At 45.5% G+C, this 26,736-nt stretch overlaps 1 protein-coding gene across 1 annotated transcript; it reads right to left on the bottom strand.

Moving 5' to 3' along the window:
- Window positions 1-4,922: 4,922 nt before the first annotated feature.
- Window positions 4,923-22,065, bottom strand: lrrc52 (leucine rich repeat containing 52). Its single transcript, XM_084355303.1, has 2 exons — window positions 21,231-22,065; window positions 4,923-6,188 (listed from the first exon to the last, which is right to left on the bottom strand). Exons 1-2 carry the CDS (start codon window positions 21,877-21,879, stop codon window positions 5,839-5,841), a joined length of 999 nt encoding a protein of 332 aa, XP_084211429.1. The 5' UTR covers window positions 21,880-22,065; the 3' UTR covers window positions 4,923-5,838.
- Window positions 22,066-26,736: the final 4,671 nt, after the last annotated feature.

The following is a 26,736-nucleotide window of genomic DNA, read 5'->3' as shown; positions in this document are numbered from 1 at the left end:
TCTGTGGTTGTTAGCGGTAATGGCTCAGGCGTGTGTGAGCTGACCAATCAGAGCAGACTATTTGGGAGGGGGGTCTTAAAGAGACAAGAGCCTAAAATAGAGTGTTTCATACAGAGGGGGAATACAGTGCTGCAACACTGGACAGTATGAGAAAACTATGTGTTTTTGAGGACTTAAGCATGAAAACCTATTCTAGTAGTAACCCAAAGTACAATTTTGAACCTGAAAATGAACATAATATGTCTCCTTAAAAGCATACATATCTGCCCATTAAATCACCTGTGTTGTGTTCTTCTATAAGAAAAAAAACGGGGGAAAAATTTGACTAAAAGATTGTTACTTCTCTCAGTTTTCAGAGACCTTATTTTGAAAGTCAGTCAAATCTTGCATAATCTTTTTTCTTCCTTTCAACATTTTAAAAAACACAACATTATTTTTGACGACAAAAATGTTTGACTAAACATGATTTCAGCTGGACTTCAAGCTTTATGTCCTGATCGATGGAGCAACACTAAATACACTGCATCAGTCCCACAACAAACACCCCTTAACCAGCTCCTCTGTTAGAAATACAACAGGAGAGCACCTGCTGTATCTGTTTACACTGCAGCCAAACAAACTAACGTTTCAGTGAAGAAGTCTGTCCACAATAATTGCAACATTCACAATAAAAGCCACCTCGTGTTTCAACAGTTGAATGCTTTTAATGTGAAGTAGCAGCAGTAGGAAATATTCAGTAAGTTAACTTAAATACAGACGTGATCCGGTGTTAAGTGAGTCAACAGTAAACGGGGGAGGCTGTTCTCAGTGAGATGCGCTGGATTACATGCATGTATCGTTTTCCTGTGAGTCTCTTGTGCTTAGCTAGGTACTCTGAATGGCGGACCCCGCCACTTAAAGTGAAAACTACCATGTAGAGAGATAATTACAGAATATAACAGTGAATTGTTGCAAAAATGACAACCACAAATTGTGTCAAGAAAGGGGGTTTGATTTCATGAAAATCTTAACGATTCGTACTTTAAGCTGATGAAGTGAAAAGCCCACAGACACCGTTGATCCAAGACTCATTATTAGCACACAATTAAAAGATTTCCAGTATTTGTGGTATAAAAGTTCTTACAAGATTTAACTGATTCCTGTTCTACTGCAGCGCAAGAATCCAACTCACTCTCTCGGTATTAACAAGTAAAGTCTTAGAAAACTACTTTTCATCCATTCACCATCCTTATGTTCTTTATTGCTTATGATTCATGATGTACAAAACTAAAGAAAACTCTAAAAGAAACAACAAAGAAAACACATACTGTACATCAGCAGGTAAATCAAACTCTGTATCAATATCAGAAATCCCATATTGGACACACACATTCACACAGACACACACACACACACACACACACACACACACACACACACACGTACAGTCAGTTCTGTTGCCTTCGAGGACATCTGCAATCTGCAGCTCCAACTACGAGCGGACACAGCACCACTGATCTTTAATCAGCAGGCTAATGACGTTTCCTTCTCTGCGTAACAATGTATGAGTGTACCAGACACACATACACACTCTCAAACACACACACAAATGTGTTAAGAGACGACAAGAGGAGGGGAGAAGTTACAAAGCGGCCCCTCCTTCTTGTTCATCGCTGCTTGCTTACGCCAGCCACATCCAGAACACCGCCCTCGGCAATGATTTTCCGAGCAACATGTCGATTTTTCTGATCTCCTCACAGTTCTCCAGCGGGGACGTCCGATAGCTGCAGTGACTCCACAAAACAGCAAACACAGTGTCCAGGCACCGTAAATATCTCTCTATACAACATTAAAGAAGCATTATGAAGTTTTGGAGAAGAAATTCAAACTCAAAATTTTAATGTTTACATTGTGAATGAGGTGATAATACAATAAATCTTTCCATAACTGAAAAAACAAGCTGTTCTCAGAGGAAAATAAGGCGGGGTCCGCCAAATAGTGATAGTAAAAAGTAAAACAGTCTGAAACTGTGTTGTCCTTTAAGGTCGGTTTGTTTATTCAGTTATTTCAGTCATGAAAACAAAGAGAATGTGTTTATTTAGTTTGTTTAGACATAAAAAGACATTACAATTACTTCCCCAAAACTACACACTGCGCCTTTAAGCCTCCTCACAGACGATCACACCCGTGACATGTCCTACATGTGTGTGCACAAACACACAAAACACAAGCCCTCTTCTTCTCAGATCAGCGATATTTATACTCTGACCTGTGTTCTGTCCTGTGACAAGTTAACACCATTTCAGTGCCACACACACACACACACACACACACACACACACACACACACACACACACACACACACACACACTGACTGTCTGCTCTGACCTCTGACCCACTGCTGGTAAAGGACTGACATGCTCTGTCTGCTAAACAGCTCTATATTTGTCGGCAGCGTAAAACTGACATTCAGCCGAGCAAAAATAATAGCTGCTCGTTCCGAACAGGAAGCACTGCGTTTAAGGATATGTTCAGGTATGTAGCTGCGAGGTCGTGCTCTTGTGAGTCAAACGCCTTTTTATGAATGTGATGTAACGTAAGAAGGATTGACGCCGGCAATCTGCAGGTCATCTAAAGCCTGTGTGACTCTAAGCTTCCCCTTGAAATGAATGATCTGACAATGACAGCCCAAAGATTTAACAGATAAATTATAGGTCCAGGTGTGTGTGTGTGTGTGTGTGTGTGTGTGTGTGTGTGTGTGTGTGTTTGTGTGCCTGCATCATGTGAAAGCTGATGACAGTGTCAGATTGAGGATGGAGGGGAGGATAAGAGGATGTAGCGATGCATGGTAAGAGAGACCAAAACGGGAGTGTTAATGTTCTCGGGCCTGCGGCTTTGACTTTAGCTGTGCCCTTGAGATTTACTGTGCATGTGTGTGTGTCTTTGTGTGTGTGTGTGAGGGAGGAAGTGTGTGTCTGTAAAGATGTGCTTCATCCGTTTTTTGGTGTGACAGATTTTGATTACAAATTACCCTCCTATGGTAAAAACAAAACTCTCTTCTGCATCCGCATAAAGATATACTGTCACCATCGTAAACCAAGCTGGAAGTAGCCATAAACATGCACGCATATAAGCACAAACACACGCACACTGACTCACACACACTCCAGCCAAGCCCTCTGGAGAGTGATCATTTAACCATGCCCATTCATCCGGGGCATTCGGAGCCACTCGGCTCAGAAAATGAATAAAAGCCCGACTATCAATCAGTCTTTCAATACAGCTGCTTAGTGCATCAATCAGGATGAATTCCCGCTTCTGATGGTGACCCCGCTCTTTCTCCACCCCACCTCTATCCGCAGCTTGTCGTTTATCATCTCTAACGGTGACGGACAGGGCGGAGGCGGAGCAGGATGGAGGAAGAAGGGTCCGGATCAGTCTGGGCTCATGAATCACTCGTCCTGGCTGCTCATAGAGATGCTCTGTGATCGCTCTGCCCCACTTTCACACACAAACACAGTCACGCATACATGACCAGGCACACTACTACTACCACTACTACTACTCCAGAGGCACACGCACACGCACAGCTGATCTATAGACTGCAACACGAGGGCAACCAAGCGAGGCTTCCAGTCACAAAGTGTAGAGTCATCGCTAGCTGTACGACTGACTGCTGTCTTCATGTGCAGCCACAATGAACCTGCCCCACTTCTACACCCACGGAGGGTTTGGAGACTGCACAGGAAAGCATATACACACAGAAACATGAAGATAAACACACGTACAGTACACACAAGATGTGATACAGTCACATAGTGTCGCTACAAGTAGACGTCTTCTGCTGTACTGCTCAAAAAGTGAGTTAACACCAGGCTGAAAAGCAGCGTTTCACCTCTGACCACATCAGTTTGCGTGTTTCCATCCACCTGTTTTAAAAGTGCATTTTCTAGTTTGCACAAAAGAAAATCTGGCTGAAAAATATTGAAATTTGTTTCCTCTTGCCTAAGGCGGAAAAGTTGCTGTATTGATGAAAACAAAATGCAACAGAGCGCAATGAAAACTTAGCGAATAAATCATAAAGTACATGAAGCATTTGACTTAAATATCCACTGGAGCCTCTGTTGCACTGGAGAGACGAAAACTTGTGGCAGATGAAAAACATCAGATCTGTGTGGAGCGATGAGGAGACTGTGACCTTCCTCATATTAATACACCAAACTAACACAAATGTCATATCTCTGTCACGCTTTCAACACAGTTTTTCACTGCTGTATGGCTCTCTTTTAATTAGTCACCCTCTTCACTCAGCATCATTTTAGCCACCTTAGCAATCCACTCCCTCCTCTCTGCATCACCAGATGAACGTGGAGAGGACAGGAGGATCCCGCTCTCTTGGCGTTCATGAGCAGACAGGACCGCCTCTTTCTGGAGTTCTCTGTCCCGATTGGATAAAGTGGGCAAGGCTACTTGAAAATGTCTTTTCTCTTTTACTGCATGAGCAGAACGAGGAGACTTAATTTCTTTTTAAAAATCACTTACAGCAGCTTTAATTAGCGCTTTCTTGATTTTTCGGGGAAAATTAAGTTGAAATTTGTGCGACATTTGGATGAAACTTGACTAACGGGCGTGGTCAGACAGCACAAAACAGTGATGTCATGATGTACTGACACACATGAGAGTACACTGGTAAAAAAAACACTGGATATCAGCAAAAACTACATTTTCAGCAAGGTGTTAAGTTGCTCTTTAAAGGGACCCTGTCGAGTTTTCTTGTCAACAAAGACCATCATGTTTACATTCAGAATTTATTGCATTAATGCATTTGCTTGCTTGTTACGCCCGTGTTCGCTAACTATGTTTCTTGCTAAGTTACCTCCATCTCCAAACAATAGCATGTAACCGTCACCAGGTATATGGATCATGTTACCAGTGTGCTCATGCAAATGGCCACCCGCTTATCAAAACATTGCTCCACAGTGCCTCTAGTGATCGAAAACTCCACAGGGAACCTTTAAACTTCAAAACTCACCAGCAGCTCACCGTCAGCAGAGCCAAGTCTCCAGTCTGTATCTTTGTGAGTTGTAGACGTAGTTCATTCTCAGTTTTTTACATTCAAATGATTTGATTGTATCCCAAACTGTTTCTGGACAGATTCTGTCTATAGGAGACAACAGTGACTGTTCACTATTTCAAGTGAGTTGCCTTAAGGCATTCAGGAAAATCACATCTTAATACTGAAATGTACTAGTTTTCCCTTTTTATTGTAGCAGAGATAAGGCATCACTCTCTTTGTGACCCCTGTTACCTTCTTATGTGTATTAATGTAGTGTGTGTGCGTGTGTGTGTTGCTCACATAACACATCTTGTTAAAATCATCATTTGCAGAATACTCGAGAGCGCTTCACGTAGTATGCAGGTGCATCCGCCCACTCAGAGAAACCAGCAGCTCTGTAGAGTATCTGCGCTGAGATGAGCTGTGTGTATTGTTATGTGTGTGTGTGTGTGTGTGTGTGTGTGTAGTTGTGTGTATGGGGGTTATTGCTCTCAATAATCTCAGAGGTCATTCTGTACTCCTGAAGTGAAGGCATAGTCATCCTTATTGCTGTCTCTGTCTGTCTCTCTTTCTCTCTCTCTCTCTCTCTCTCTCACACACACACACACACACACACACACACACACACACACACACACACACACGCACACACACACTTTCTGTCCAATATGGTGAAGAGCAAGAGCGATATCTAAATCTGTAACAAAGAGAGACAGTCAGATCTTGGTTCGTTGCAGAGCCTTTGGTCTCAGAGTCCTCTCATCACTCCTGGTTCCTCCTGCTCTCATTTCATCCCAGTCTGTCACACCTGCATGCCGGGCTTGCTCAGATCCCCGTTCCCCTGGTTCCCTCCTCCTCCCCCTCCTCCTCCTCCTCCACCTCCTCCGCCCATCCCTCCCCTATCGTCCTCGTCGTCGCTGTCCAGCTCCTCGCTCTTCCTTTTGCTGTAGCGCTCGTACAGCACCATGAGCACGCCCATCACCCAGGCCGACACCGTGCCGGCCGAGAAGATGACGAAGCCGATGGCGATGAAGAAGAGGTAGTCCCAGTAGCCCAGGCCTTGGTGGCAGTCTGCCCGCAGCTGCATGCCGACCTCCGCCAACCGCTGGCCCGCCAGCTCTGGGGGACTGTGGCAAACTGTCTGGCCCTCGTCTGGAGGAAGGAAAGAAGAGAGAATCGTCAGTGTATATGGTGAAAGATGAAGGGTACCAGGAGAGAGAAAAGGGGGGAAAACTTAATTACTCCAGAGTGAAGGTGTACAACAAAAGCCAGGACACACACACACACACACACACACACACACACACACACACACACACACACACACAAACAGCCACTAACAATGCAGTGATAACCTTTGTGATAAATGATCCCGAGAGACACTAAAGCACTCAACACTCCTCCTCTGAGTAATGTAGGTCTTCGGTGTCTAGGACATGGCAACATTATAATGCTACACACACACACGCTCACACACATGCTCGCACACATGCACAGAGAGGTGACTGCAAGCCTCTGACACATCCACCCGTCCACCCTCTCGCGCACACATCATTATACACTAACAAATCGCTCTGCAGCCGCGCAGAGATAAGGAGATGAGTGTTTTCCCTGACAAAACATCTGCCGCTCATAATGAGGAATATGATAATCAGCTGGGGTGACTTCAGACCACACAGAGAGGCAGAAACGCTGGCACAAGCAGCGCATTTTTGAGTACTGTAAAATGTTTATTTATGGCGTTTGATGCTCCGCCACATAGAGGTCAGAGGTCAGAGGCAGCTGCAGGAGCTGGTCGGGATTCAGCGTCTTCAGCAGTGCTTTTCATGCCATGCTGCGTGTTTTCCTTCCGCTACAGTGACTTTGCAGCATTAGCATATACAGTACCTCTACGTATATTAATTAGTGTGAATGCAGAAGAAGAAGAGAGGCTTGCTCTGTATCTAATGATGTGATCTGTAAGAGGGGAGCAGGATACAGCCTGCGCTGCTTCCTATCGCTTCATCTCTCGTTACGAGCGCCGCTAATTCCCATGCTCCTTCGCTCCCACCCCTCCCTGCATGCTTAATTGAACCCCCAAAAAAGACGAAGAGAAGTTGTTTTTTTTCAAGCTGGGAACAATGAGACGAGACGAGATCGGAATAAGAATAAGAAAGAGAGAAACGGGATAGTACATAAAAGAGAGAAAAGACAGGAAGAAAGGCAAACAACAGGAGGAACAATTTGGAAATGTCTGCATCCACATGCACTCACAGGAAGTGACAGATGCAGTGAGTCTGACCTCAGGAGATGAGGGGAAGGAGAAGGAACTGTATCTGGCTGCAGTCCTGCCCGCTGATGGATTATTGCTGTTAACAATGTTAATTAAACTGTACTCATCGACCAATAAAGCCAAAGGTCTGAACATGGAGATGAGCGATGGGGGAAGGATGGCGAGAATAGTCGGATATGATCTATATTTCTTCTTCGACTGCTCGCCAGGGCTTCGCAGTTTGAGGGTAAAAGCTGGAGCAAGAAGTAGGGAAATGATGTCTTATGAAACCAAGGACTCAGTTTTGTCTCTGTCCATATGGTACCCATAATGCATTATGCTCATATCATGCTCATTTTCAGGTTCATGGTTTTATTTTGCGTTACTGCTAGAACTGTGCTGCAGTACTGTATTCCCCCTCTGCCTGAAACGTCCTGTCACTTTAAGGGCCCCCTCACCCATGAACACCCAGTCTACTCTGATTGGTCAGCTTACACACGCCTGAACCAGCATCGCTAACAACAACAGAGCAGCTGTGCTAAATCAATTTGTATGTGTCAAACTAGCCTCTAGGCATTAATTGTGCAAGTGTATGACATGGCGACGTAACGTGATGTCACAAATTCACAGAATTAAAGGCCGGACTACAGACGAGGCGTTTCAGGAGCAGTGTTTTCTGTGGGAGAGAGGAGCTTCTGTTGGCGAAAATGCATTATGTTTTCGTTGAAATTTCACTATATGAGATTTGGAAGAATAATATAGCAGCGAGCAAGTATGTACTATATGTAAAACTACCATGGTTTAATGGCATCCTGAGCAGAAAATGAAGTCACAGTCACTCTGTGTGTTGTAAACTGAGCTTCTCTGTTCTTTGCAAGATGACTAGCAAGCTAATGATAATAATAACTTTACATGGATTTAGGTCACACAGCATTCGACGACCTCTGAGATGCGAGTGATCCAGTGCGACATCTAGTCACGGCGAATGTCGTATACAGAACGTTTAAACCCCTCTTCATAAATTCTTAAGTGCTTTATTCTCCTTATATCAGATGTAACCCTGCGCTGACCCCGAGAAAAGATTAGTCTGGTGATTAGATTACCCTGACTGTACTCTGTGTCTGAAAAAGTAAAAAAAAAAAAAAAAAAAAGACTTATTCAACCAAACCTGGTGCTTTGAAAGGGTTTTTACAAGCCTGCGCAGGAAGAAATATCTGCAGGGGTTTGATAAGCTTCTCGATCAATACCTAACGATCGCCTCACCGGGGGGCTTTGTCTCTGGCTTGAGGAGAGACGCCATGCTGATGCTGTTGTCAATGGGTCGAGGCTGTTGGTGTGCATACGAATGTCCTGAGAAGTTACAACAGGTCAGGGTTATTGTGCACACTGAGTGGATCAGAGGGCTGTTTGTGTAAGCATCTGTTCATCAGGCAGAAATAACAGGTGAGGTCACAGGTTATTGAATCAGCAGGGGACATTGTGCAAGTCATTATGGTGATTAGCGATGAGCTTGGATTACCCTTCAGTTATTCAGTAACCCGAGGATGAACCAGGAGATGCATGTAACACACGCAGCAGACACACTAACTTACCCTAGTTTTAACTGTCCGTCAGCCGGAGGAAGGCTTCCCCAAACTGTCATTTTACATCCTCCCTCTCCTCGTCTCCCCTCACTTTCTCTTTCTGCCTTTCAGCACAAAAGTGGAATAAAATACGACTCTATCCGAGGCTGGATTGTGCGCAGGAGAGCACATATCTTACACAGGTGCCGTTTTACAGCAGTAAAGCTGCAAATATGAAACTCAGGGATGATAGTAAAAACGAAGCTGCTACTTTTCCTCCATTTAATGTGGAAAATGCTCTTTTATTCCTCTGTTTCGGTATTCAAAAGTGTCGGAGAGCGGCTGCATGAATCACTCTCCAGCTGTGTTTATTAGCACACAGGTCTCTCTGTATCACAAGTGAGAGTTTGGACTTGCATTAGCTGGCTTTATTGGCGCTGAAAGGATTGTTCTCCACCACTGGGAGATTAAGACAGAGACTTGTTTTGCTGAGTGGTTAAAAATAATGATGGATATGATATGGCCCTGTTTTGGATCTAACAAGGGACATCTGGTCTAACTTCAAAAGGAAGGAAATGTTCCAGGAAGGAAATATTCCTACTCTTTGTTGTAAAATTGAGCTCTTTGTGTTGTTTTTAATCAGACTTTTTTGTTGTGGTTTTGGTTTCCACTTGAAATGTTTCCTGTTTCATTTTGTAGAATATATCCTCATACGGCATGTTTTACTTTCCCCTTCCTGTCTTTGTCTGCTTTCCTGCACCTTTTCCTGCTCACCTGTGTCCCATTAGTGAATCGTTCCTGTGTATTTTAGGCCTGTGCTTTCCCCTCACTCTTCGTTGGTTACGCTGCATTTCATGTGCTCCTCAGTCGATCTCTCTCGTTTTTTTGGTGTGTTGTGGGAGCAACGTGGACGATGATTTACATTTTATCGCTCAGAGCGTTTAAACAACACATTGGCAGCCTTTTCTGGGCTTTGAGTGACAAGGAAGAGCAAAAGAAACGGATCATGTAAGCCATGAAATATATTACACAAATATGCAGGTTACCACCAACCCAGCGTTTACTTTCATCCGCCATGTTTCAGCGTCATACAACATCTTGAGGGGGCGTTCACGTTTATCATCCCTGTTGGAAATACATTTTTACTGATTGTTCCAACACCATTTGAACACGATTAGTTTGTTCCCCAGTCCTGTCGTGTTTTACCTACTGGTTTGTAACCTACTTAGTTTTGTTTTTGGTTTGTATTTGGTTTAGTTTTTTCTCTTGACTACTCTGAGAATTGTATTTTGGACATCGGCTGTCATTAAAGCTCACATCTTTCAACCTGCCTGCCTCGGCGTTCTGCATTTGGGTCCTCTTTTAATAACCTGGAGACTTTCTGTGTTTTTTAGCTTGTCTTCTTCATTTCTATCAGCTTCTTTTACTCATGTATTGCCCTGATATCTGTTCTTCAATTAATTACTGTATGTGGTTATCTTGTATTGCTTTATTTATGTTGGAAAATGAACAGCAATGAACCTCCTTATGCCTCTCACTCGCTATATATATATTTATTTTCCTCATTTTATTCCCTTGTCTGTGAGGCCCATCAGTTCACATGGCCGTCACTCTGTCACCATCTGTGGGCTGGCTAGCTGATCTGCTCAGTCTCATTACCTTGCCAAGCTTGCCTCAAGCCAGGTGTGAGGATTTTTTCTCGTGTATGTGCGTGTGTGTGAGCATTGATGCTGCTGTCTATTACCTCCGACAGTACAACGTTCATGGCTGGATGCTGGAACAGTGCGGTACAATCAGTGACTGTACAAACACAGCAGCTCACAGGTCCCCTCAGGATATTTGGGTCTCATCTGTCCTACCTCTGTCACTCTTTCCCTTCGACTGGCAACAATTCAGACTTCTCTGGTCTCCTCTCAAAGAAAAACGTGGGGTGAAAGCCAGGACAGCTCTCTGAAACAACACTCAACCTGGCAGGTGTGGAAGAAGTCCTGAAAGTTATTAAAGCCCAGGTAATATATGCGTCTGGTCGTACCAAACCAAGAAAGTCTGTAGCTGTTGAACCGCTGAGTGGGTTGAACCGAGTAAAGGTCTGTTTTACTTCCTATGTACTCTCTCTTTAATGCAACTACATAGCCGCCAAACATACAGACTGTAACCGGACTGATTTAGGCTCAGGTTGTACCAGGTTTAGTGTGACCTGTATGTCAGATCCAAACTAAGTATTGGCAGATAATACACCAGGAGCACTTAAAGGTTTCTTCGCCCCAGGGGAGAAAAAAAGTGCTCTGAATTTCACACTGCAAATATGTTTTTCCTCAGCCACCGAACATTTGTGGCTGCACTTTCGAGAGGATTCGTGACGGCCTTCTATAATCAGAGATAAGAATAAAAAAATTTGAGTGTTGCTGAAGCACACAGGAGAAGGTGGCAGTCGGGATGATTCACTCTCTGCTCGGTCTCACTTCACCGTCTGTTTCTTCGTCACTCACTGTTTTCCACCTCATCCCATCACTTAGGCGAGGAGACCACTCAGACATCACTCTGGCAGAATGCCCTTGACATTTTTTGTCCCGGGTTTAATAATGTATGCCTTTGCGCTTTTATTGAAGGATGATAATACCCCTGCATTGTGATGTTCAAGGTGTGATATTTAAGGAATAAAAACCATCTGCAGTTCATAACTCGGTGTGAAATAAAGGTCCAGTGCGTAGGATTTAGTGGCATCCAGCGGAGAGGTTGCAGATTTCAATCAAAGAAAACTAGAGATGCACCGATCGATCAGCCAGGGCCCGGAATCGGGAGTTAAAGTTATTTACCAAAAATATGTGTGCTCGAGAGAGGTGCGCCTTCTAAAACCTTTCTCCTCTCCGCTGCCTCTTTGTTTCCAGACAGACACGGAGCGAACGTCACTCCAGTTGACGAGACGGTGACAGCATGTGTTGTGATCCGTCTTTTATGAGGTTCAGGATCTGATTTGAACCAGAGCAGCAAACTTTTTATTCAAATACAGATTCCTTCCATTTTTACCTTTCACAATAAGAGTCCCAGTACTCTCTGCTTATGGTGGTGTCGCGAGCCTAATCAGCGCCCTCCAGGCTTTTTCTCTGCTCCGTTCGCACTTACAGCCACTCGGCATCGCTCTCTCTCTCTCACTCAACCACACCTTTCTCCACCAGCCTTTCCCTCCAACACTTTCATTTCGGAACGCACATGCCTTTTTTCTCTCGCCATTTCATCTCCACTACACCTGCAGCTGTAGCAAGTAACTCGCTATCATTGTGCTCATTCATATTTTAAGGCGCTACAAATCATACCCAGCTATAAAAAGAAAGCCTGAAAAGCCGGAGGTTAAAAACGGGAGAGTCCTCGCAATTGAAATGATACGTCTCGTCTTGTCGGGTTGGTGCGAACTGGCTGGTTTTCAGAACGTTGCAGACCGGCACGTCGCAAGTAGCTGCAAGTTTCAACTCGTCTCGTCTTTGGTCTGAACAGGGCTTATTTTTTATTAGCCATTAAATAGTCTGTGTTTTATTATAAACATACAATTAAGTGTTAGACCTTTTAAAAAATTGGTGCCTCTCTACTTAAAACCTGAAAAAACTGTCCCTCTCTAGAGTCAGTGTTGGTTTGTCCGTTCTGGGCTACCGTAGAAACATGGGCATGCACTGTATTATGATGGACGCCGTGGAAGAGGACACGCTCCCTCTGTAGGTATGAAAGGCTCATTTTAAGGTCACCAAAGCACAATTCTTAGTTTCATGTGTTTATACACCAATAAAAACATGTTCAAGTATTCTCTCTAAATCTTACATACTGGACCTTTAGAAGAACTTGTGTAACTGACCGGGTCCAGTTTTATGTGCGGCTGCTCGTGAGGCACTTATTCAAAGATGCTTTCTGATTTTAAAAGCCGGCAATTTTGAAAATCTATCTTTATAAATGTTTTTAAAAAACTTTTTAATCGAGAGTTTGGACAGAGTCTTGGCCCGCACCTGCCAACTTGAGCTTAAATTGACCTTTATGCTTACTTGCCTTGGCACTCATCCTTTTCATTATACCCACAGAGAATTAAAACACTCCTAAAACTGCCTTCAAGTGCATCCCTCATAATTTCATTCTTGAGATAGCACTTAAGAGAAGGTCGAGCATCTCAGGAACTGAAACCGCAGGACATTTCAGGTTAGAGTGTGTGTGTGAATGCATTTGAGTAAGACAGACTGATAGGTTGAGACGTCCTCTTTGCTCCTGCGGTGTAGCTTGAATGTGCACTCTAATTCAGCAGCAGTTTCGCTACAGTGGCTGCAGCCTCGCAGTGTTCACACTTTGTTGCATGCATGCTGCACTGCAGTTTCTACTGCATATTCCTCCTGCAGCATAAGATGGATGCAGCGTGGCCCTCCACTCTGCCCTCTTATGATGAGGCAGTCTGATCTGAACATTAATCTTTGGCAACAAGTTCGTCCTCTTGGCCTGCGCTTACTTTCATTCTGTGGCTTGACAAGATGTCAGTGTCGTTTGGTCCCTGCTTTGTCCTACAGCAGCAGGACAGGAAGCGGAGGCCGGCGGTCACCTGCCTGTCCTCACCGTGTTAAGATCCATCGCGTTTCTGCTGTGCATGCATGGCATGATGTCAGTGTGTTATGGTAATATAAGCAGGTTTGTCGTCGGTGGTATCAGTGTGACACTATGCGCGGGCCGTGTCGTGGAGCATGCTTCTGACCGGATGCAAAGCCCTGCAGCTCTGTGACACACCACAGGCCGGAGGTTATAAGGACGAAAATAGTACTGAAGGAAATAAACAGCAGTAATCACAACATACACAGTTTACTTTGTTACAGGGGAATATAAAGATATAAGCACGCTCATATCAAACACAAGCAGAGCTTTCCAGGAAATGTGCGTGTGGACCTTAATGTTTTTCTATTTTATTTAAAAGAGAATGCATAAGCGAGGACAAGCGTGTGTGTGTGTGTCGGTGTGAGTTGCCACCGCAGCGGTGCGATACAGTCTCCATGTCAAATCATCAGCTGGATGCTTTCCAAGCTCGGCACTGACACACTGACAGAGAGCAGGGCTTATCACCTCCCCGGAGGAGGGGCTACTGTCGGGACGAGACGCGGCTGAAAAACACGGCTGACTCCTTCATGAACTTCGCTCTGTTTTCCTGCGACTCCTTGCCTCCTCTCTCTCTCTGCCGCTCGACACATAAAAGAGCAATGAGCAGCGGAATAATAATCATCTTTTCAGGCTTCTCGGACGCCACTGTGAATGCAAAACACTGTTGTAAAAAAAAAAGTTAAATGATGCTGTGCTCACATCACACACGTCCTGATGATCAGAGCTGCTGGGTATTAACCTGCGAGGCACAGAGCCTGTCCTGTGAACTCGGAACAGAGCTATTTATAAGAAGATTAATTATGCCAATGCATATGGTAATCAGTATGGTTGTGGTCTCATATAGAGGGGGAGGTGAAACGCAAGCGTGCCCTCATCTCCTCACGCACAGGGGATTAACCGAAGCCTACTGTTACAGCATGTTTACATATTGCTGTTACAAACACAGGCATATGAGGAGATCAGACATCTTTATCGCTGCCAGCTCCAGTGCAGGAACTCTGTAGCTGACCTTGACCTCTGACCTCTGACTAGCAATTGTGTCCTAGAGCACTGGCGAGCACAGGTTTGGTGTTTTACAGGTCAGAAGATGCCTGGAAAGTCGAGGTTTCAAGCGTTAGGACCATCTTAAGCCCTGCAGGAAAAAACACAGTGCTCTCGTTTATTTGAATGGTGCCAGTGTACTGATGCAGCAGGGGTACCAACACAGACACCTCCACCAGAACAACGCATTGTTGTCTGGACTGTTTCGACACAACATATCGCACAAAGGTACTGTGTAGGCCAAGCAAATATACTCTTATACTTCTATATCCGTCTTGTGAACTCTCGTGGGCTCATTGCGAGGGTGTAACATGATTCTCTGTAGAAAACATAAAATGCAAGTCTCGTTCACCCTAAAGGACAAATTCACCGAAAAAATGAAAATTCAGGTGTAAATAACATCTTTATCAAATCAATTTGAGCTCTCTGGGATTTTGGAGACTTTTAGAGACTTTTTTTGTTGCTTGTTTTGACATTTTTAAATAAGTCTCCATCTACTTCAGTCGTTTAGGAGAATGCTGCAACGCTGTTTTGCTCTGAAGCTCCAGAAATGTTTTGAGGACAACGAAACCTGACCCAGCTTTCCATCAATATGAGGGCTAGCAGATAATGACATGAATTTTCATTTTTTTTGGGTGAACTTATCCTTTAAAGACCAGCGGTGGTCTTCACATTCTCGATGGATCACTTTGTTACTTCTACTGTTACTGATACCTTTCCAGAATCGTAAACTCCGGTCTCTCAGTATTATAACAGCACCTTGTGTTGTTCTGATGTAGCGCTTTAAAGTTTGATTGAAAAGGATTTCAATCAAAGGAATTTTCTTCAGGGATAGAAGGTATGAATTGATCTTATTTGAGCTTCTCTTGATGATCAAAAGACACTTATTGTGCAACATCGATCTAATCTATTATAAGACAGTTTGTACATCTTTTATTTCTGTTTTCATTTGTATTTTGTGGATTTTGACATATTGTTTGACTCGTCTTGTTAATTATTGATGCGATCATAGCCTCAGGTGTTTGAGCTTTGGCTCCCCTTCTGATCAGCTGTTACAGCTGTGTCTGAAAAGTGTCTTTGTCTACAAAAACATAGATATCAAACTGAAATGTTTCAAACAATGGCTGTACAGTAATTCTCAAGTTTGCACTCTTCAACCAAAAATGTCAAAGACAACCTCTCACTAGAAGCCCGTGGCGTAAGAAGTAAGACTTTTTGGGCCCTTCCTCTCAACGTGAAGCTCAAGTATTTCGCCGTTTAGCCAACTTAATGCATCATACCGGGGTTGGCTACGACTAAGAATAGCTGACCTTTCCTCCATCACATCCACTATGGCTGAATAACACACGCCTTCTCACTCCTCTCCTCTCAAAAGCGGCATTAGTCAGATTACCACCATCCTCTTTTCCATCATTTCTTCATATGATCCCTTCTTCCTCTGGCAGAGAGAGTGAAGGTCAGATAGCAACAGCTCTCTCTCTCCTCCTCCTCCCTCTATCGCTCTTCTTATCAGCCTTTTCCACCTCCCACTTTTCATTCCCACTCTGGCACGTTAGCGTTTATTCTCCCTCCGTGTCTCCCCTTCAGCCTTTATCACTCCATTTCCTTCTTCCACGTCCTTCCACTTCTCTCCGTTCTGCTCCGTCATCTTCGCACTCTCCCCTCTCTCTCCTTTCCAATTTTATTCTCTTGGCTCGATTATATTGGTTTCGGACACGCACGCACGCGCTCGCTCGCACACACCTGAGCTACACCTCCCCTCTGTGCCTCAGGTGATGGCATCAGAAACACACCCACACAGGCATCACATCAATCTTGGTTTTCAAGCTCACACCGCCAAATACACAGACATAAAAATACATACAGGCTACACTACACAAGTAGGCCAGTTGAATTCGATATGCTTCTCCGCACCAGATGGGTCTGAGGAATCGTTCCAGCTGATAAATAATTTAGCGTCTACCTGTATTAAATTGAATCGATGCCTCCTTGTCATAATGAATGTTTTAATGGATTTGAGTGACAGATCTGGGCCGCAGACGATTGGTAGCTCCTTCACCGTCGGCTTGTTTTTTTTCCCCTTTTCTCTCAATCTCTCCGTTGCGAGGTCCATCTTAATCTGTTTGCCCATTTTTTTTTTCAGCCCTCTCCCGTCTTATCTCATCTTTTTTGTCCTCGACTCCACGGTCACGCTATTTCACTCGGGGTCTCCTCTCATCTCTCGAGTAATCTAAGATTCACTTTCATTAAAGATAAATCTAAATTCGATTGCCGCAAAAAAACCTGACTTCTTTTTTTCTTTCTTTCTTTCATTCTTCCTCTCTCTGACCCCACCGAGCTCTGTTTCTCTATCTCTTATTATGAATATTTAACTCTTGCCCCTCGCGTGGCCCTCAGCCTTGGCTCTTTGCCTCGGGTCTGCGAGCCGTCCAGGGCACCGACGAGCAGCCAGAATTACGTTCCCAAACACTGGAGCCATAACACCACCAACTCTGCCAGCCCAGGACAAGCCACTTACAGTACGCTGCGTGTATTCGGCCGAGGCACTTGTCAAAAGCGACCTACGGTGAGTACAGCAGGTCGTTCAACAAGCTGAAATTTCATTATGACAAGAGAGGAAAGGTGGGTTTAGAATTGATGATGAAGAACGTTTAGAGGTTCATGACGGGAAAGTCAGAGTCACATACAGATGTTGGGTACACGGAAGAGGTAAGAACCTCATGGGAAGGGACTTTAACATCAAATTAACATCACGGCAATAAACAAGCCAAGGTCATAGAAGGCTGAATGCCAAAAGTGACTGTTCAAAGACACATGAGAAGACATAACAGAAATGTGCGGTGCTAAGAGGCTAAATTATCTCACATGTCAAGATCATGGAAATATTTACAAATATTTACGGCGATCAGAACACAGCTGAGGTTGGCCAATAGCAGACTTTTAAAGGCTGATATGATAGTTTCAGGAAAAAGCCGTGTTATCATCAGTCTAATGCTTCCAAACCTTCTCATGCTCATCATTTACAAAAAAAAGGCTGTATTATATGGAGTTACCTTTCATTAGACATAAATTATCTTCATCTACGGAGCCTCGACAAGAGTTGTGCACGTCTCCGCGTGATTGGTTGAGGCTGTGCAGCCATTGGCCACCGCTGGAGCCGAGTTCAGCCAATGACTACAGTCTGTAAAGTGTCCCATCAGCGCCGGTTTTTCAGGTGTTTAAAGTTTAAACACCTGACCTAAAGTTTGGCTTGGTTTTTCCGCGATTTTTCAATAACCGATTAATTGAGCGACCTCACGTATACACTGTTTGGAGGCAGTTTACAAAAGCTGTTAAAAGACATACAAGTCATATGATCTGACTTTATTTGCAGTCATTATATGAATCACAAGTCCTTTTTGTTTGACCCCGACAGGGTTTGTTGTTCGCGCATTAGCTCGGACTCTCACCTCAGTTAAGTTATTAATAATAAACTACAGAACTGTCGAAGTCTGAGGCACTCAAGAGGGAGATGAGTTAAAAAAAACTTTGGTAACATTTAACTTTACGTAGTAAAATGAAGAAACTGCTGAGAAATAACAAAAGTCAGTGAACTCAACATGATGACAGTTGTAGTAGAAGAATTGCAGGGAATTACGGCAAAGTACCTGTTACAGAGTAAAATAAATGCAGATTGAATAGGTTTTACTTGAGAATTAAGCTAATACGTTGGCCGTTAATGAGTATTTAGCAGTTGCACTTTATTGCATCGTTAAAACAGGCTGTCAGCAGGTAATACCAAGCTGTGTGGTCTCGTGTTTTAACTGTCACCTTAATTAACCTATAATCACCTTCCCACTGCCGGTAAAGTGTAGTGTGCACTGTGTCTTTGAAACATATGGGGAGTTTCAACATAAATAAAAGCTCGGTAATAAGAAATGTAGCTGTAATAACTTTCCCCTCACCTGACGCAGGACTGACAACAGGCTAAATTTTCACGTTTGACAAATTATGGCCTCAGAAAGTTGATATTAATGGTTGATACTGATGTATAGCATAGATTTTGGTCTTTACAAACGTCTGAAGGACATATCGAGCTCTCCAGCTGTTGCATTTTTTCACCACTTTGGTCGCCAGCTAGTGTCTAATTATGTCCGTCTGCTGTTGAGTGCCGAGCAGGTTGTGTGTTTTTAGAGCTTGTTTGCTGAAAACAGCTGCCTGCTGCGGTTAAAAACAACATGATGAGAGCGGTGAGAGTGAAAAAACGGCAAAGTTTTGGACCAGACGGCTAAACGATGATGAAAAAACTGAGGGGAGCTGCAGAATTCAGAGTCAGGTGGAAAAACATCAATCGTAGTTCATTTTAAGTTAAGGTAATATTGATTTATTTCTCTTTCCATTAATCATCTGTCTCTTTTCACGGCTCTGTTATACAATGAGAGTCATTACTGATCTTTTAAAGTTCCTGTGTAACATCAGTTGTCTCACTAGAATAACTCTTTACATTACTTTGTTATTCACCTGTGCGTCAGGGGATGTTGCACACAGCAGAGCCAGTCCAAACACACCGACTCAAACACAACCAACTGAGTATCATTCAGAATACCTTCCCTCTCTTTCTTTCTCGCAATTGCTGAATAAACATGTCGACCCTTTTGTCTTCCCTGTCTCGCTCTCTCCCCTCTTGTTGTCTTTATTTCTCACGAACAGGCACGACTTAAATGCACTCGCCAACCTTTCCGGCTTTCTGAAGCCTCGCTCCGACTTTGGTGGCTGCCGGAGTCGCGTCAACCTTTCTCAGTGACACAGAGACAGACTGCGTGACTCCCTTAAACACGAGCAAGCGCAAGCACAAAAGACTTGAAGACTGAGACAGAAAGTGACAATCAGGCACAGACACAAGGTTTCTCGACCAATAATCGACACAGTAGACGACATCGAGGTCTCAGACGCACACGCTCGACTCGTGTGCACCTGATTCGTGCTCACGCTGAGAGGTCGCGACAGCTGGAATCTCTGTACATTAGACTCACAGCCCTGCAGTCACATCCGAGGGCATTCATGAGCAGCACACACACGCACACACACACACCCTACAGGCTCTCACGCACACAAATGCTCACTTGACCCCATTCGCTCTGTTAAACTGGTAACTGTGGTTGTTTACGGGTGCCGTATCAGCACAAGATGCATCAGTCTGGGAGTCAGAGTGTGTTTATGTGTGTTGTTCGGCAGTTTGGTCACATTTATAACTTTTTAAAGAGGAGTGTAATGTGTTTAATTTCATGGTTATTAGTTGTGATTTGAGGCAGGACAAGTGTGTGTGTGTGCGTGTTGAAAACACCACAAGCCCGGCTGTGGGTGTGTTGTGTTGTGTCACTTTCGACTCGAAAGCCCTTCTCTTGGAGTGTTTGTTCTGATTTTTTTTTTGCAGAAATGTGTTTTTGCACGAACCGGGCCCAAAAAATGTGTGTGTGTGTGTGCGTGTGTGTGTTTTGAAGTGTACTTCAGTCTGTGGATAACAACTCTGGGGAGCTGCTGTCTTCAAGTGGCCTTCCTCTCAAGCTCCTTCTCCCTTAATCTCATTCCTGTTTCCCACAGACGGTGGCCTTAGGGTCTCCCATAACCTCCAGATCACACACTGACTCACACACTTAAGTGGGGTGAGTCACTCGCACACACACACACGCTCACCACACACGTACACGCTGGCCTTAATGGGAGCATAGGAGTCCAGCTTTTTCGAGCACCATCATTAACCATCTGGACTGAAGGGCCCAAGCATACGACGGTGGGAGCGCCAGCACACACAGGTGCAAGCTGTGTGTGTGCGTGTGTGCGTGCATGTGTGTGCGTGCAGGTACAAAAGGACACAATCATCCTCTCATCATTATCTCTGCCTTCAGGAGCCACAGAGACAATGCAGCGGGATCAATGGGACGCACACTGACAGCTATTATGAGGCGAGGCCGCATTGTTACCGGGCCTAACCAGGTTCACCTGCTTACAGCTGAGCTCAATTAACACTGAGACCATCATCTGAGCCTCGCCCTCACCGGGAAGGTCACCAGGGGCCAATGTTGGTGATTTCTCGGGGGCCCCTCTGAGCGGACAGCTAAAGGCGGCCGCAGCTTTTCTTACAAATCTCCTGATTTGTTGGAGTAAACCTGAGACATTATTGAGACGTGAAGGGCGGTTTGAGGGGATTGTGTTGCAGAGAGGATTGCTCTGACTCCGAGGTCAAACCATTAGCTCTGGAGTGTGTCTGTGTGTGTGTTGGGAAAGAGGGAGAGCCTGCATCTATGGGAGTGCACGCTAAAGTGTGTGTGTGTGTGTGTGTGTGTGTGTGTGTGTGTGTGTGTCCATTTCCACAAAATAAAGGGAGAAGAATAGAGCAATAAGTCGCCCACCATCAGGGACTGAATTGACCGAGCGCCCGCAATCAAATTATCCAAATGAGCTGATGTGACAATAACAGATGATAAGCCCTTGGAGCGTCTTTGGCTTATGGTTTTTCGTTTGTTTACTTGCCAGAAATAGTGGCCAGCAAGAGGATCCAAGAGCCAAACAAACAAGAGACCACCTGCAAGAGGTCTGACTGCCTCCATCTGAGCAGCAGGCTGCAGGATGAGATCCTTTAAGATGATCATCGTGAGCTGCCAGAATAAGTTATTAATGGTCATTTTGACAGTTTAGATCAATCTAAATGTGTGTAAAAAAAACTACAACTCCATCCATCCTCACCTTGGAACTTGAAGCCCTCTATCTGCACCCAGAGGCAGAGGTCCTCCGTGTCACAGTCGCAGCTCCAGGGGTTCCCGCTGAGCCCCAGAGACCGCAGAGCGGGCAAGGCGATCAGGCTGCTGATGTTCAGGGCCGTCAGGTTGTTCCGGCTCACATCCAGCACCTGCAGAGCCATGTTCTCCGAGAAGGCGTCCGGGTGGATCTCCCCCAGACTCGGGTTATCCGTCAGTCGGAGCATCACCAGAGACGCCAGGGGCCCGAAAGTCCGGTCCTCGATCTGCAGCAGGGTGTTGAACGACAAGTCCAGGTAGGCGAGTTTACGCAAATTCCCGAAGGTGGACTCGGAGATCTCGGTCAGAGAGTTGTTGCTGCAGTCCAGATAGACCAGATCGGACAGGTAGTTGAGCTGCAGCGCCGGGAGGTCCCCGATGCGGTTGTTGGAGATGATGAGCTGCCGGGTGGCCAGGGGCAGGTCATTGGGGAACAAGGTGAGGTCCTGCCCGGCGCACTGGACCACCAGCTGGTCGTCGCACACGCATCTGTCTGGGCAGCCGGCTGTGAGAGCCGGGGAAGGGGTCACCCCCATCACGAAGATAAAGAGGAAGAGGAGCCGAAGGGACTGGGCGCTGGGCTCGGGCAAGAGACGCATGACGAGGCCGCCCAGAGCGTCATGAACTCGGGCAGAGCTGGACCAGGACTCCCCGGCGCTCTCCGGGCATCCTGCATGGGTCTGAGGAGCTGTGAGAGAGGCGAGATGGCTGCTCGGAGTGTCTGGCTGTCGCTGCCTGAAAGCCTGGCTGCTGTTTATATCCAGCCTCTCTCTTTCTCTCTCAGAAAGACTATCGGTCAGTCACTCACGCGCACTCTGGCGCGCCACGCACGTCGCCACAAGACATGGTTTCAGAAGGTGACCGAGAGACGCTTATCGCTCCGTGGGTGAGAATCGTGCAGCTTACCGGACTTTGTCCCGCCTGAGAAGACCACAGAGCCGCTGGATGTTGTCGATCACCCCCTCGGTGACTCATCTTTGTGAGTGAGTTGTCGCCAGCAGAGTGCATTTTTCATCCACTTTCCAAACAAATGCCATGACGTGCGCAAAAAAATTCCTCAATCTTTTCCCCCGAAATCTTCTCGCCCGGCTCACACGTGTCCTCGACTGTGTTTGTCTTGAGCGTGTGTGTGTGTGTGTGTGTTTGTGTGTGTGGGTGGGTGTGCGGTGCACCAGTGTCCAGCAGACAAGTCTGGTTTTCTCAGGAGCGCGATGGAAAGTGCGTCCTCTCCACTCGGCTCAGTGTGACTGTGGCTGCGCTGCGCCGAGGCTCTCCGCTCTCCCTCCCTCCCTCTCTCTCTCGCTCTCTCTCTCCATCCGCGCGCACTGCAGCTCTCCACACACACAAGTAGTGTGTGTGTATGTGTGTGTGTGTGTGTTGGCAATGATGTGATGATGTGATTAGTAGTGGTGACGTCACAAGGTGTTACCCTCTTGAGAAAAGTCCAGATCATCACAGCCAGTCCGCCCAGAGGAACTCAAAGAAATGAGAGGTTAGCTCTCTCTCTCTCTCTCTCTCTCTGTGTGTGTGTGTGTGTGTGTGTATAAAAAACAAGTCAATCATAGTGTTGCCTGAAAGCAGCAGCCTCTTTGCCATGCACAGATTTAACAGGCCTTATCTCATGTGGTCCACTGGCTAATTTCTCTTCATTCTGCCCACCCCAGCGGCTTGTTGAGTGATAATGCATTCAAATTGGATCCTGTGTGTGTGTGTGTGTGTGTGTATGTGTGTGTGTGTGGGTCAGTGTGTACTCACTTATTAATTTTTTGGCAGACTCAAATAATGTTTTAATTTGGGAAGGAAGCGGAGTGACATGTTCAGATGTCCACATTCATGTGCCTCGGTGTTTTCTGTCTGACTGCTGGAGGAGGCTGACAGGATGCTGGCTGGATGCTGGCTGGATGCTGGCTGGCTCTTGTGTCTTTGTGAGGAACAAAAGGTAGATTTTGGAGTAAGAGGATGAATGAAATGAAGGACATATGGGTGGTGCGTTAGTTGCCATTCCATTATGTTTGTTTAAGTCTGACAAATGTGAATAAATCAGCTCACAATGAATGATTTGGTGTAATTAAAGTCATTTAGTAATTATAATGAGTGTAGCTACGGATGATTTTATCTCCAGCTACAGGTTTTGTTTGCAATTTAGATGCGTTTTGAGCCCATTTTCTGAAAGGGTCACACAGAGGTCATTCATCTTTCTGTCTCTGTGCAGCCGGAGAACTGTTTTAATTTTCTGTTTTCCCAGATGTAATGAAATTGGGATTTAAAAGAAAAGTTTGACAGACTGGGAAACACGTTTCTTGGCTTTCTTGCAGAGCCTTAGATGAGAAGATTGATGACAATCTCAGACGTAAGAATAGTGTATGTAAGAATGTGAATAAACCTGCTTTCTGAAATGTGAAACTATACCTTTAAAGGTCCGATTTGTAAGAAAAGTAGATTTTTGAGTCTCATTCCCAACTTGTGACGTATTGGGACGTTGGGAAGGGTCATCCGCCATCCCAGTGCGTCAGTATTTGACGAGTTGGGAAACAAAAAAAAAATGCCAGAAAGACAAATAGAGGAAGAGTTAGTGGATCACCAAAGTCAGTAGAATCATCCTCAGCTCAGATGTGAAGGTCTGAACCAAATTTCACGGCAACTCATGCAACAGTTGTTGAGATATTTCAGTCTGAACCGAACAGGAGGACGGAGCAACAGTCATCCTGAGATGTTTGCGACAACTGAGTCATCATGACAGCTAAATCGATGGACAGAGCACATTGATGGCGTGTTTTAATTGTTCAAAAATGACAGGCCTTTTCTCAGCTTTTCATTTCAGAGCTGTCGGGGTCAGACGTGGACGTCTACCTTCAGTCTGATGTATCATTATCGAGGGAAAGCTCCACCGAGAGCAGCCTGGAGGAAAATGAGCCCATTCGATCAGTGTCGCTCTCTGTCGGCCTGTCTGCTCCCTCTGTCATGGGCTTGCTGTCTAAATGGCCCTGCTGGATCGTGTTCGCAGATAACCGCCTCGGTAAAGCCCGGCCATCAGAATCATTAATGTAACTTTCCTCCCTGACTGCTCCAAACGGTGTCAGCTTCCACAGGCGCGTGTGTGCACCCATGTGCACGTATGTGTGTGTGTGTGTGAGTTTATACATTTGTGCGTGCCATGGATACATGATATGTTTGTAGGTCTCGTGTCGTGCGATCGTGTATGTGCAGGACATATGTGTCATACGTGTCTGCATGGATGTTCCCTGCCTTTGTGACAGTGAGCTGGTGGGAGTGTGTGTGTGTGTGTGTGTGTGTGTGTGTGTGTGTGTGTGTGTCAGCAGTGAAACATCCTTACTTTTTAATAAGGGTGTGTGCAGTGTCAGCTGTCAACTTCCAGACAGCCAATCTGATCCCCGACCTGAGGGGAGGGAGGGCCACCTCTGCCATCAGCGGTGTCACTCACCTTTGCTTCACACCCATTTCTTCATATCTTTTACTTTCTCTTCGGAGACATCCCCGGACTAAATAATGACAGGTGGAAGTTTTTCATCCCAGCAGAACATTTTGGATGCAGGCTGAGCTCCGTCCCTTTTATCTTCTTCCACGTGTAGCCATAACTCCTCTTTCCCGCTCTCGCCCCCGTGGCTCAGTGCGGTCGTAACTCTTCAGCCATCTTGCTCCACTAACTCTCAGGCTATAAGTCTGAGGCTCTTTTTTCACCACATAACCAACTCCATCATTCTAATGTAATTGAACCGAGAGTACGATCAGTCACCCTCGCATCCTCTGTACTGGATGGCGTGTTTGTGTGTGGGTGTGTATAATGCCTATACGCCTCAGTGTTGCTGATCCGAAATTGGTCAAATGCAGGCTATAGTGAACGTTATATTAACTCAAGTGCAACATTACATGAACGTAACTTAAAGGATACTTTTGTTATAGTCAACAAATCGCATGAGGGACCAATCAACCAACCAATGTGCGATCTCTTGAAACCTTACGACACTCAGCTTTGAAGGTGCTCTGGTGCATATCATATACCAGAGTAACTGCTAACTGCTGCTAACAGTAGCTGCCTCAGCTAATTAGCTCAATTAGCCATGCAGCTAGCGGTTCGGACTTGGAGCTCAGGGTCCAGGGGAGTGTTGGTGTTTGCACAGCTATCACAGGAGCTTTGGACCTGAACCGGTCTTCATTTTTGATGCGTAGGGTCGGTTCTACTGCGGTTTTGATGGCTTTTGAATCTGCAGCGTCATCAGAGCGAATTATTCCACTCCACCCTGCTTCTGTGCACTTTAGTGGAGACAATGTGCTCACATAATGGCAGCCCCCAAGTTCTGCCCCTTCGCAAACCCTCAAAAAACACTCACGCACATATCGCCTCAAACATCTTCTTCTATGTTCTTTATCGCCACCACTGCTCGAAAAACAAGATAGTGTTGCACAACACAAAATAAATTAGCCTCTTACATGAGTTAAAAACAGCCCGGCCTGAGGGATGTTTTTTTTATAGTCCATGAGTGCAGACTGAGCTCGAGACTGAGAACTATGTGTGTTAGTATTACAGTATCTGTGTGATAAAACATCAGACACAAAGGTCAAACGAACTGTACACGCCCTGAGCGGATCACTGTGCCGTCTCGCTCGTGACAGACAGCTCCAGTAACAGGACGCCACTCACTCCCTCTGACTCATGCCAGGCCTCGTGCCCCTTCACCAGGCCGCCCTGCCTGAACTCAGCCGTGGGCTTTGGTGCGGCTGAGGCTGGAGGGCCGTCTGCTGCAGTCTACTCATGACTCTGTCCCCTGCTCACGTCACCTCCTGCCTCTGAAGGGAGGAGAGGAAGGATAGTGTCTCTTTGAACTGCAGTAGTCTGCAATGTGAAGCAGAGGCCTGTAGTGAAGTGACATGAGCGGTGAGTGCAAAGAAGCAACAGGATTACGTGCTCCTCCGATCTACCCTCTGGTACAACACTGACCCCTGCAGGATTGGAGGGGAAGCTCCTCTTAGACTTCCTCCTCTGTCCTTTTTTGACCACATTAAAGGCAAATATCTCCTGTGTGTGTCTGTGTGTGTCTGTGTGACGTGTGTCCAACCTGTCTCTGGCTGTGCCCGTCACAGTCCATCAGGATCAGTTTCTGTCCTTCGAATCAAGGGGCGAGTGTCATCTACCATCAGTTTCCCATCTCAAGGCTCACACACACGAGAAGAGGAACACACACCTGGCAGACATCAAATCTGAACAGCCTGTTCCCGTCCAAACCAGAACCTTAGAAACCCATCTGGTGACGCAAATCCCAGTGATCTCTCTTTACATCGCAAATGATGCCTCATCAGGCTGTTGCCTCTGTCCGCTTTTGTTTCCCTTCTCCTTTCTGTTTTATCTGGTCAGTGGTCAGTATGTGTGATTCATGCGTTCACTTATGGTCATAGCTTCAGTTTCACTTCTCCCACTTAATCCTGCTCTTACCCTCCTG

Source organism: Pagrus pagrus, assembly GCF_965226575.1.
Source record: "Pagrus pagrus genome assembly, chromosome: 6".
Taxonomy (NCBI): Eukaryota; Metazoa; Chordata; class Actinopteri; order Spariformes; family Sparidae; genus Pagrus; species Pagrus pagrus.
This window is presented reverse-complemented; position numbering and strand designations above follow the sequence as displayed.

What these genes read in the sequence shown, in the direction of transcription:
- lrrc52 (XM_084355303.1), bottom strand. Translation starts at nt 21,879, where the DNA reads ATGCGTCTCTTGCCCGAGCCCAGCGCCCAGTCCCTTCGGCTCCTCTTC. An exon ending in AGAGGGCTTCAAGTTCCAAG is followed by an intron (nt 6,189 to 21,230) that starts GTGAGGATGGAT and finishes TCCTTCCTCCAG; the next exon opens with ACGAGGGCCAGACAGTTTGC.